At 39.7% G+C, this 13,457-nt stretch overlaps 1 protein-coding gene across 4 annotated transcripts in view; it reads right to left on the bottom strand.

Annotated features, from left to right (window-relative positions):
- The window catches only part of BMPER (BMP binding endothelial regulator), a 313,199-nt gene that overhangs the window by 270,732 nt on the left and 29,010 nt on the right, over window positions 1–13,457 (bottom strand). For all 4 annotated transcript variants that reach the window (XM_088166083.1, XM_088166076.1, XM_088166078.1 and 1 more), the window contains 3 exons: window positions 6,640–6,722; window positions 5,089–5,179; window positions 3,832–3,914 (listed from right to left, as the gene is read on the bottom strand). In XM_088166083.1, coding sequence (XP_088022209.1) covers window positions 3,832–3,914; window positions 5,089–5,179; window positions 6,640–6,722 — 257 coding nt within the window. The remainder of the gene's footprint in view (window positions 1–3,831; window positions 3,915–5,088; window positions 5,180–6,639; window positions 6,723–13,457) is intronic.

Genomic DNA, 13,457 nt, shown 5'->3' with positions numbered 1-13,457 from the left:
GATATTTGGAGTTTATTTGTTCCAAATAATTTTGGAAGAGCAGCTAAGAGGAGACAGCATTGTTTTTGTGAAACAGTGCTGTTTAGGGACCAAACATACATAACCACCCTGCTGATGGTCGTTTCCAGGACGTGTCTCTTTGCAGGACAGACAGACAGCGCAACCTTTCCCATTCGCAGATCTCAGCCACCCCAGCAATGTCATAGCCCAGCCTCCAATTCCCAAGCAAGCCCGCTTCCCTTCTCCCCGCAGGGGTGCGGAGCTCGGCCGGCGGGGGCTGCGGCGATTCCCCAGGGCTGCGCCCTCCCAGCGCGGCAGAGCCTCGCACGGCCGCATGCCTCACATGCCGCAACACGCAGCGCCCATGGTCTGGGCAACAGCGCTCGAAGCAGTCAAAAGGGGCTACTTAGGAGTTTGGATACTAACACCTAAAGATAAGCTTCTCCATGGTTACCGCTCTCACGCAAGGTCACTTTTCTGCCAAACCTCCTCTCCTCCCTCCCTGGCTCTGTCTCTTTCCCACTCCACTATTTTTTTTTGCCTAAACGTGCTACATCAAAGGAGAAAATGAAAACATTTACGATAATCACAGTCTGACTATTTTAATGCAGGCTGTAGGAAAGGAAACATGTAAGCCAAGTGCTCTTACTGTGCAAGCAGAAACACACTCTTGACCTCATAAAAGTAGTATCTGAGAAATAACACAGTCCTTCATTTAAGTAGGTGCTTATGTTAGGGAAAACAGCCAGGGTTCCTCTAGAGCAGGCCACTGGCCTATCATGAAAAGCAGGATCAGGCCAGACAGATGAATTATTGCGAGACAGCTGGGTTCCAGCCGGGGTGTGAGGAGATGCTTATTATCCCGTCCACCTTTCTTACACAAATGCCTCTCCCCAAAGAAACTGAGTCATTAAAAGCCAGCTCGTTCACTCCTGACAGGCAATATGCATTGAGTGAGAGGTGATACATTCTCATTTTCAGCAAGAAATCTTAGTGGCCCCAAGGAGCAGCTCACTTAGGAAAGTGGTAATGGAATACAGGGCCTTTCATCTCCGCCTTGCTGCCTCGAGCACAGCCTGTCTGGGTAACAACCCAAAAGTTATTCGTTAATGGCTTGTTTTGCTGACCTCCATGAAATTAGTTTGGTGGGTTAGGTGTGGTTTTTAGTAGACAACACCTAGTCACCACAAGTGGTGTTAAACAGGAACCATAATAATGAGTTGAGCACCTGGCAGGTAAGGACCGAGTGAATTTCTCTGTCCTTCAGGGTCATGGAACACATAGGAAGCTCTGCAACTGGCCAGCCTGCTCCACCAAGATGGGGACCTACAGCTCCTAAGATCCCAGCTTTGTCCTCATTTACACAAACAATGTGTTAAAAACAAACAAATAACAGCCATTTCACATTCTTCCGGAGCTCAGTAGTACCTAGTGGGCACCATTTGGAGCTGATAATACCACAAACCTGAACTACCAAAGTGCCGACCCAAAATGTGTTCCCACAGTCCAGATCTGAAGATGTGTACTTACTTCTGGGTGCATCGTTTTGCAACAATAAAAATACTTTATTTAAGTAATTACTCATTTTAACACATTTAGTGAGTGCAAATCAAACCTACATCTCTCCAGGAAAACAAACCACCACCATCCCTCTTTACTTTATTCCTGTTCAATGGCATCTTGTAGTCCCAAGTTTCAGCTACCCCAGGACAGTGATGGCCTGTGGAGTCCAGAATCACTCATCAGTTGAAGAGCTTGCTCCCAATAAAATGCAGAATTCACCCTGAACTGAGAGTAGCTTATACATTCATCCCCAAAATACCTTAGTAATACCTTAGTAGTTTTTGCTACTTCCTATACCAAGTTTCCACAAAAGACTGAAATCCCAGAAGAAATCTAACTTGGGTTGGAGAACTTCCCTCCATCTGTCAAAGCCTGCACACATTACAGCACATCACACACAAGCTTGTTTCCATCACTTTTCATCACTAGATAGGTATCTTCAAATAAGATAAATAATCCACCAACTGCTTAGATAAGAGATTCACTGAGGACCATTCCCAAAAGGGAATGGATGCAAAGCAGGCAGCAAACTGCTATCACAGCCCTGAGGATGCCCCCTCTATTTATTTCAAATTTAAATCACATAGGAATTAGCATAAGCTCCAGTTCTGGGGGAAACTGGCAAGAGGGTAAAACAGGCTCTGCAGAGAGAGGGAAGGGAGGTCTGTTGTGGCTTACACATAGATGACACTTTAGCTGTCAGAAAGATTCAGACCAAGAGCTGGACATTTTATATAGATGTCAAAATAATCATGCTGTCTTTTTTGGAAGGTATGGTTAAATGGCTTTAAACTTCTTACTCTCAATAGTTGATGCATTTGCTTCTCTAACACAGCTGAAACTGGTAATTCTCAAGGTCAGATCTTCAGGTGTGATCCTTTATTTCTTTACACTGCTCTCCCCAGATATGTCCCACCTCAAATGCTCTTCTCAGCATTGAAACTTTTGATAGTCAGAGAACAAAGGAAAGCTGATCAAGGAGATGTTGGCACACCAATAACTGGGCAATAGGCAATAGCTGTACAGTACTTATGAAAGAGCAAAGCAGAGCCCAAAAAGACTCAAGCATGTCTCCACAGACTTCTCAACCATACAGACCTGCCTTCCCCTGAGGAACATAAACTAAGGGAAGCAAGAGTGAAAAGATACTGCTTTACAGCTGAAGTGAGAGGGGAACTCACCAAGTGCAAAGGGAGTTCTCAGCCTGGAACTGAAGGCATTCAGCAGAGCAGGAGCCAGGGCATATGTCACTGTCACATGTGTAATGGTATGTTTTCATTATTAAAGGATTAAAACTTTTTTATTTTTTTAATTACTTGAGCACCCTGATCTCTGCAGGAGCAGTAATGACTTAGTGTAAATTAATTTTGCAGATTACCTGGGTTTTTTTCCCCACAGAACAGTTCAAGTACTCTGCAGCAGCTTCATTAAGTGTAAAGATAAGTTAATTTTTGAGGTCTGTCTTTCTCCCCTCCATTTTTAATTTTATTTTAATGATGCAAGAGAACCATATCTGGTACTGACAAATTTCTTGGCATTCTACTGAAATGTAAAGCCTTACATATTCTGCTGATAACCAGCCCACAAATTGCAACAAAACCATCAATTTGAACTTTGTGTTTTACTTATCTCACAGATTACAGGAAGGAAGCCAAAGTTATCTGCCCCAACTCATACAGCATTATCTTTTAACTTAATGGAAGTGAAAAAGAAGCCTACACTCATTACTCAAAGGATGCAATTATTACTTCCTCTCTATATTGTTGCTAGTCAAGAATAAAATCCAGGATATGACCATCAAGCATCAAGCCAAAAATCCACCTGGGATAGCCTCAGGAGGCAATCCTCTTTCTTACTCTCATTAATTCAGAGCAAAGGCCCTTGTTGCATATAGCTGAAAGGAATCCTTGGAAAAGTTTGGCTTAAGGAAGTATCTAATAAATGCTGATCAACAGATGAAGGCCAAAAAGATTTCTGTCTCCTCCTGCATGATCCTATCACAAAAAAGGCACCACTAATTTAACACATCAGCCCCCTCCCAAATAACCTGCTCCATCTGCATACAGAGTAAAGTCACAGGAAAGACTATAAACTCAAACTGTGAGTGATACAATGCATTAATGCCATAAATTCTTCAACAGAGACCTGAATTCCAAGAGAAGAAAGCATAATAGTGTTGGATTCCTTATATTTTTTGCTTTGTTATGGCAATAATGTGCCTTTTGAAGTTCATACAGGGAGATACAATGCCAAAAGGCAAATACTTACAATACAAGAGCACTTGGTACATTTATTTCCTTCAGGCCTGAATTCTTCTCCTTCATTGTAGAGTCTCCCTTCAAATACACAACCTGGAAATCAGCATTTGAATAAGTTTAGTTCAAGATAGAATGCCCCAATGTACAACAATATGAACAGTAAATCATACCATACTCTCCAATACAGAATCATGGAATTGTTTCAGTTGGAAAAGACTTCCAAGATATCAAGTCTAACCTCTGACTGATTAATATCTAGTCAAGTAGACCATGGCACTAAGTGCCACATCCAGTTATTTCCTGAACACCTTCAGGGGTAGTGACTCCAACACCCTGGGCAGCCCATTACAAGATTAACAACCCTTTCCATTCTGAATTCCTCCTGATGTCATCAGGGGAGCTTGAAGCTCCCGTGGCTCTGCTTGAATACACGCTCGTGTCCTCATGTCCTGTGACTGGTTGCCTGAGAGAAGAAACCAATCCCCACTTTGCAACAAGCTCCTTTCAGGTAGTTGTAGAGAGACAATCACTTCAGAAGAAAACAAATCACTTCAAAATCCCAAACAAATCCTTGAGAAACCACAAATGTATTTTGGGGGCAAAGAGAGTGTAGGGGTGGGGGGGGAAAGAAAACATCCATCTACAGCAGATAAATTTGCAAAAACGAAGTTGAAAGTAGGCTAAGTCTCCTTTTAGAAGTGCCTTAAAAACAATTTTTTAGGCTGTTTGCTTTTTAATAATTCATTCTTAGTCCCTGAGTTTATATTAGGTATTAGCAGGTATTATAACAAACCACAATATAATAAATCCATTATATCATAACTGGAAAGCAGTGCTTACCTTCAAAATCTCTTATAAAATCAAATTAACAAAAAAAATCATGGTAATTTGCCACTGTGCTTCACAAAGGCAACCCATTCTCACTCCTCTTCAAAAAGTTGATCTCCTTTTTTACAATTACTCTTATCCTTCCCCTACTAACAAAATCATGGTCATCAATCATGTAAACCCACCTTATAGACCCTCAAAAAAATGACATTAACACACCTATGAACATTAGCACAGGATATTGCCTATGCATCCCCCAGTCTGCATGCCCTCTACTAAAACACCTTCTGTTATTTTGTCCATTGTGAGTCACCAGCCCACATTTTTAGTAACTTGTCAAGTATAACAAAGAAGTTAGAGGCAGCCTGGCAAGTGATGATGGGCATCATTAGAAATAGAGTTGCACATGTAGAACAGCATCTTGACCATGAAATCTCACCTGGACACACAGGACAACACATTCCCCTGGGTTTGGAAGGGTTTTTGCAATGAACAACACACTGTATTTCTGATTCTACTATCACTCCTTCCTGGAAAAGAAGCAGATTAGACACATTCATTGTTAGTGTTGTTTTAACAAGTAAACATTCACAATTACTGTCAGTAGAATTAAAGCCCAGCACATGCTGCAAAGCACTGGGTTTCAAAATTTTTCTTTCTGTATTTCTGCCTGATACCAGGATTCAGGTTAATCCACAGTTAAAATACCCACTTCAGTCCTCCTGACTCCAGACACAGGATTTGCCTTAAAATGCATCAGGTAAAAAAAAAAACAAGCATCCTCTTAGGGAAAGGAACCTGCTTTATCAGGAATCCTTAACCTCAGTAATCTGCCATGCGCTCTGGTGAAAAGAGGCCAGACAAAAGGCATTCTCCTTCCTCTACTACTGGAGGAAAATAGACTTAGAAAGCAGATAAAAGCATCGTGTTCTATAGAGGGGAGACACTTATCTTTGATATTGTGCCTGATAAGTATTAGAAAATTAACATTTCCTGTACTTATTCAAGAAGTCAAGAGTCCTGAACAAACTGGGTGTGAGGGTCTATGCATAAAGGCTGCTATCTTTTTTTTCTACTTACAGCTGTTTGAGGCAAGGCAAAATTTTTTTTTAAATTAATGTAGGGTAAACAGGATCACCTAGTTTTGCATTAAGAAACTGAAACAGGCAATAAGGAACTGACCATTTCATGCAACACATGTAAATTCATGTAGTGAGTTTCTTTTCATTAAGTGAAAGGATACAGAATACTGGTCCAGCTTCCGTCATCTCAGTGTACTTATTTTCAAAAATTTGTTGGTTTCACAGAGCGGAAGTATTACAGAAAAAAAAACCTCCTCTCCCCTTAGTAGAAGCTTTTCATACTCTCTAATCTACTCTTTCTAACTGCCATTCTTTGTAGCTGCCTAAGTGTTACTCTTAAAACCAAATCAAATAGTCAGCAAAAATGGCAGACATATTTACAGACGTAAGATTAAATCACCTACATAATTACTTGGTTTGAGCCTGACAAATGACAATCTTGAAAATGTTATGGTTGCAGATAGCCAAGCTACCAAAAATACCGCTGTGTTAACAGTGCAGGAGCCCAGGAAAAATTATTTAGTTGTGTGTTTTTCTTAAAGAAAGGTAAAACCCATGGACACAGAAGTGTCCCATTCCTAAAATAATTTGTATCTCACAAAAGGCTTAGAATGCCAAAGAAAAGAGGACTTACTTCAAGGTCAAGATAGCAGGAAATGGCATGGCTGTGCACCTCTTCTTCAGTGAAGTTTCGGTATTGGGGTACTCAAGTCATTTAAAACCTATACTTCTGAATATTTGGTTATAGCTGGCTGCATCTGAGTGGATTTAAATTACTTTAAATGCAAAGTCCATATTGTGCCTTGGGCATAAAATACGTCAGGTTATTTGGATTGGATAAATGAAGGCTCAGGATTTCCTGGGAAAAGCTTACAACTCAATTAGCACAATTTTTATGACATCCTTACCTGGCACTGGTATGTAACACAGGGATTGCTGGGGAGGTGCCATTTCATGGAGCTGTTGTACATATTTCCTCCAAAACTGCAATCTAGAGGATGAGAGAGAAGCCCATCAGTTCAGCTGAACAAAATCTTGAGGGAGGCTGCTACTGAGGATCACAGGGCAGCATCCTAAATGCAACCCACCCTCACCCCTAGGTTAACAGAAGAGGTAGAGCTGAGAGCTGGGACTAAAAAGAAGGATTGTGTCCTGGGAGGACAGGCAGCACTGCCCCAGACACCTACTGCTGATGCCCAACTGGCCAAACTCCTTACTAACTCTGACTGGTCAAGACAAACCAAAATCAGTGACAATTCACTTAAAAATGGATGTCAGTGCTTACTCTGCAGTCCATTCAGGAAGTACTCAGTTACTCAAGCACTGGAATGGGGAGAGGGAGGAAATAAGGTTAAAGAAGAGCTGGCAGCATTCATCAGTTAGCTTGCCCATGCTTCATCCATTAACCAAAGCCCTTGGGAGAGCTCTTCAGCAAGCACAGCTCAGCATGGATGAGCTGACACTGGCAGAGCTACCTCTCCTTTATGCCTTTTCATATTCATGACAGGAGGGATCACCATCCACATGAACTAAAAGCCATCAAGTTCTCATGTGTGTGTGGTGAATCTCCATAGGGAGATATTTTGGACTCTCATAGAGTTTGGCTTTATTGATCTTTGTATGCTATATGACAACTTTGCTAACAGAAAACAGGTTTGTTTGCCCATGCACTGGATCAACCCACATTTGTTTTGTGCAAAATGAATTTTAATGGAGCCATTTGGAAAAAATCAAACACCAAAACAAACATTAATTTTCACATTTTTGATTACATGTTCCTACTAGTTTCCCTTCCTTTTTGGTTTTCTCTTTTGCCATTTTCTGGTATTTTGCAAAAAAACCAAAACCAAATAAGAACACAAAGAAAATAATAAAATAACTCACCAGAGAAGCAAAACCAGAAAATACTTATAAAGTAGAAATATAATATTTGTTTAAAAATAGTTAATTTACTAATGCAAAATTGTTTCAACTAAAAAATAATTATTTGGAGACCTAGAGTGGTTCTGAGAAAAGTTTTGGAAATAACACATACCCCATTTTCTGTGGGAAAAATGCCCATTTTCCATGTATTCCTTTTAGGGTTTTTTCCTAGTATATTTTATTCAAAATTAGCTCGATCAAAGAGCCCATGAAACAAACAGGAGTCTTGCCAAAGACTTTGAAACACAGATGTGTGCATAGAGCTACAGAATCACAAAACTACAGTCAGTCAAACAATGCCCAGAGCACCATTCTGTTACCACAAGCTACCTCAGCAACTACTCTAAGTCTTTATCTGCTGTGTAGGGTGCACTGTCCTGCTTTGGAATAAGTTTTATGTCCTTCTGAAAATAAAGGCAATTTATCAGCCCTACACCAGTAAATCTTTGAGCCCAGTGTAAAAGAAAACTCGAGTCACAGCTCTGAGGTACTCAGGAACTTAAAATCTCCTTAAAATTATTTTGAATTCAACACAAAATTTTAAGGAATCATGGTATATAAAGATCATTTCCAATTGTGTTAACTGCCCCCATTTAAGTTCTTAAATAACAGAAGACTTGTACTTCAGGATTTGCAGTAGTCAGAAATTATTTTTCCAGGCTAAATACAGAGCAACATGGGAGAGTTGCTAAGCTGAAACTGGTATATCTTGAAAAGAAATTATCAATAGTCTGCAAGTTTGCTCTCATAATTTCATCTTTGACAAACATGGAAAGGCACAAAGTATACATTTGAGTCTCATATTTTTAAGTAGCAAAGACTACGAAATTATTTTGAATAATAAAGAAATGTTAATATTCTCAGCACATTAAATACAGTTCTCTGACCTGTCATATATGCAGGATAACACATTAAGAGAGGAGTGTGAAGCCCTATACTCCTCTTATGCGTTTTGAAGTTCCATTCTGAAAAACACTGAGTTAATCTTGCAGCACAGTCTCACTTACTGCTCACCAAAAACCCTGATAAATGCAGTCTATTCAATGTGTTTAACATACCCAAGTTGCTGAAGCCCAGGTCATACTGGTCCCATTCTGAGAAACAGTTTACAAGCGTACAGGACACTCAACATGGAATGAGCTGTGTTGTTAAATGCCTCTGTGTGTATTTCACCAAAATCAAGAATCAAGGGCTAGGTTGGAAAATAGCAATTGCAAAATACCTTACATATTTGCAATTATGTTCTTTAATGTAAAATGTTTCCTCCATAAGAAAGCTAATGATCCTGGGCTAATCTGCGTGTACAGATGTGCATACTAAAGTGAAATTTTCAGCTCAAGGGTTAGTCTGGTCAACAAAAGCATGAAGGTAGTGCACTCATGCAGTCAGCACTGCTCTTGCTTGAAGTACATATCCAAGCTATGCTACAAAATCCTCTGCCTTGCAGCACCAGCCATTGTCCCTGTGGAAAGCAGCAAGGGGATGGCACACCAGAAGCAATCATGGTAAGAAGAGTCTTCAAGCACCTGAAGGGAAGTTTAAAAATGGGAACCAGAATGGAAAAGAGTGCAGAAGCACTGGAGCTACTAAGACTGCTCTCAAGCTTTGGCATGAGCCAGAGGGTTGAATGAAGGAGTCAGAGCAGCACCCATCCAACACCAGTGTGAGGTGTGTTGGGAGCTGGATTTCAGCAGATGCTCAGCAGAAGGAGCAGCATGAAGGAAGGGGAGAGTTAGCCAGTATAACAAGCAGCCTTGGGAGGAGATGAGAATGTCAGGCAAAACTGAAAAGGGTAAGAAAGGAGTGTTTTGCAATCTCTGGGTGATGCTTTAATCTGTCTCTGACCACAGGTGTGCCACTCTGCCCTTTGGACGCCCCAGAGCTACACCCACTACTCACTCTTAAAAAGGAAAAAGAAACAAAGCCCACATACCAGCTAGTTTTTCTGAACCTCACATTCAATGTTCAAGTCTCTCAGCTGACACCTGCAAACATATAGCCAGACTTTCCTAGTCCCCCTTCTCACAGCATGGGAATTTCTGAGTCTCAGCTAAATTTATCTGAGTGAAACCTGCTCCATTCTATGTGCTAACTCAGTCAAGCTGTTCTGGCTCATCCATGGTTAAAGGTCCACCTTTATTTGGCCTGGAAAGTAGTAGTCACTGAATATTTTTTGTTCAAAGGCTCAAGAAAGTCCTTGATGCCAATTTCCACAACAGAGTATGACAGAAAATACTTAAGTTCCTGAAAACCTTTTAAAGCTTTTTTTTTTCCCCAAAAAGCCCTTTGGAAATATTAGTACATTAACTTACTTTCTCCATCCATCATTCAAAGGAAGAGCAGGAGAAAATAATAAATCAAGAAAGATCAGAGGATAGGACTATCACTTAAATGCTATCTACTTACTTCTGCCTGAATACCTACTTAAAAGAAAGCTTTAAAAGAGTTACAGAGGAAGTTTTCAATATGGGAATCCAAAACGCCCAAGAATGCTCTAAGGAGTATGTGAAAGATTTGATATTCATAAGTAAATTTGACCCTGACTCATATACCTGTAAGGAAAACCTTTAGGATTCCACATATGGAAAGAAGTTAAATATTAGTGGTCTACATAAATTTTAAAAATGCTAAAGTGATTTATATCAGTCAAGGAGTGTGTCCTAATTTTTCAGTCTTTCCTGCTCCTTTCTTTAAAAATAGCTGATGTTTTATTAATGTAAAATATTAACTTTTAGTTAGTTGTAGGTTTTGTTGCCATTACCTCCTTCAAATAGTTCAGATAAGTCCTGGATAAACATGCAAGCCTAAAGTTGCTTATCTGAATCTTACCAAACCACTAAATACTTTGGAGTTGGTCAATTGTCACATATGCAGTGGAAACTAATGCTAATTACCTTCTAGTCACCTCTTAAAGGCAAAATGATCCTCCAGGTTCAGTTCTTCTGGCACAAATAAAAAAAAAAAAGCTGCTAAAAAGTTAAATAACTTCTAATATAATTATTTAGCTACTTTGTTTCAATGATGTGCATGCCATACTAGGGCACCTTTGTTTCAAACATAATAAACCAACCCTTGGCCAATTTAATTTGAAAGAACAATTTCATTCTAAAACAAGCATCCTCACCAAGAACTGTACTAGAATAACAAAAGGCAAATTATAACAGATTTTTCTATTGGCATGTGGACAAGCTGATGATCAGGAAGCCATTTGTCTTTCCAAATTGTACAACTGTGATAAATGACCTTTTTTTTCTTCTTCCCCAGATACCCACCCATATAACAGTACCATGAAGATAAGGAAATTGACTGTAAGAGAGTTTAGTAGTGCTAAAGTTCAGCCAGTGTCCTCAGGAGTTCATTAAAAAACAACCCTTTATTACTCAATTTGACATTGCCTAATTAGATTCCAGAAGAAAGTTGTGCTTATTTTAGTCTAATGAGAATTTTATAGACAAGTCATTTCCTTATTCTCCCAAGAGAAAGTGATAGATTGGTGCACAATAGACTGGCTCCTCATCTCTAATTTCTTCAGCATCTTTCTTCTCCTATTATGTCTTTCTTTTTTGCTTTCCCTCCACTTTCTGTTTAAAAAACATAACCTCTCTATTGGCATGGAAAATAAACATTAGGGAAAAGAAAATACTCAGAAGACATGTTTTATTTAGTGTTTGATAAATTATAAATTAATCCTCGGGGAGGTATCCAGGCATGCTAACACTAAATACCAGTTCCAGCCAAAAAAAAAAAAAAAAAAACAGCCAACCCCAAAACCCAAAACAAAAAAATCCCACCAATAACTTGTACATTCTGCAGTATTTCCCTGGCATGAGATCAGTTAGCCAAAATAAAAGAATTGTGAATCACATAAATACCTATTATGAAATATATTTTCACATATTGTAGTGATGCTAGAGCCATTGACAGCTACCAGAAAACTTCCTGTTGGGTAATTTTGGTCTTCATTTGTCAACACAGAAGCATGAAAATGTATACAAAACCTCCCATGCTTATTAAGTCTAGTTCTAAACAGTGGAAATCCAACTCTTTCCTCTCTAAGGAAGTACAAGCAAACCTATTTGTGGCCGAGCCATGGCACTTACATTACCCAGGGGATGCACAGGGGCCATATAAAGACTGCCCAACACAGCAGAGTGAAGAGGCCATGGGGATGAGCTGTGCTAGGAATGTACAGTTCACAAATGTAGGATGGGAAGCACCCATATTCACTGAGCAAATAACAGCAAAAACAAAGGCACCAACTCCTCCCAGTGCTGTTTTGCCCCTTGCACAGCACTGGAACTGAATTTTACCATCCCAAATGTCTTGTGTCCCACGTATAGGGAAGAAGATTTGCCCTGCAGGATACCTAAGAACCTTGCAATTCAAAATGGCACACACTTAGACCTGCCATTGAATCTTGAGCTGATAATATGCTTGCCAAGTCTGGCAGCTGGAAAACTTTCACCTCTCATGCTTATGAAGGCTGTCATTAATGATGTTGTTCAGTGACAAAATTATTTGCTCTTGTACTCAACTGTCTCACACCAGCAAAATCATCCATGACCTGTACAGCTTACACCTTCAAAACTAAATAGTAAAAAAATTCTTATTCCAGTACTACATGCCCTAAGATATTTGTCATTTTGTTCCAGAGAAACATTACATGTAAAATCATCAGTGTGAAAATGTGGGTAACTGATGTTTGACTGAAAAACTGCTTATGACAACACAACAAGACTGTTAATTTAAAGTTTCTTACATAAATGGAAAATTATATTCATCAAGGTAATAAGATTATCTGAAATTTGAGGTGCTACTGAACACAGCAGTATACAGCAGACATTCAAGAGATGTCAAATGTATTTGTTAAGATACTCTTCTTTGTAAGAAGAGTCAACTCAAAGAAAGGATGGAGAGATAGAGACCTTTTCTTAGGCATAACCAGAAGTAATCAAAGGTGGCACTGTGATGATACAGAATGGTACTGTTCATGGTGGCTATTTGCCACTGCTTCCACATCTCTGCCTTTGCTTCATCTACAAAGCTAACATCTAAATGAACACAGAGATGAATCTGTACTTCCTCATGAATTAGGCCTTCTGGTTTAGAGCTGGAACACTCTACCAAGAGACTCAGAAGCAGTGAGAAGGGCCAAAAGAAAAGTTAAGACTTGCTTATGTCCTCAAACCATCTCTCATAGCCAGTCCCTGACAGAAGCCAGGTCTAGATTATTCAGGTGAAGGTGAAAGAAATTTCTTTAGGAAAACATACATATTATCTTCACATCCCATCCCCCTCCATCCATGTATTATCCCTTGCCTCTGAAAGCTTGCCTTAGAGCATGCAAGGATGGACTGCAAGTTATAGTGCCCCACAAAAAGGCTCCCCCCAGTCAGTCTTGCAGCAGGACACCAAAATGGTGCTGGGTACCTCATACTTGGGGTGTCCAGAGGCAAACAAAGTAGAGGTACATATGGATCCTGCAGGGTGTCAGTGGAGCAGCCAGAATACTGGTAATCTCACAATCTCCCTCTAACTTCCTTTGCAAGCCAGCCTAATAGTTGAAATTGGCTGCAATCCTCAACCATAGTATTTGATATCTTTTCCAAGAAATGTACAATTAACTATGACATCTTTGGATATTCAATATTTAGTAGACCTAGCACTGTTGTTGCCTGGGCTGGGATTCCATTCTCTGATAGATTCCATATCAATGGAGTATAGTACAAGACTTTCCAAGATCAATGATTAATTATTAAAAAGAAAACAAAAAAACCCAGAAAACTACAACAACAATGAAGAA

The sequence above is a fragment of the Sturnus vulgaris genome, chromosome 1 (genome assembly GCF_052056855.1).
Source record: "Sturnus vulgaris isolate bStuVul1 chromosome 1, bStuVul1.hap1, whole genome shotgun sequence".
In the NCBI taxonomy this organism is placed as follows: Eukaryota; Metazoa; Chordata; class Aves; order Passeriformes; family Sturnidae; genus Sturnus; species Sturnus vulgaris.
Note: the sequence above shows the minus strand (reverse complement) of the source record. Positions and strands in the feature narration are given on the sequence as shown.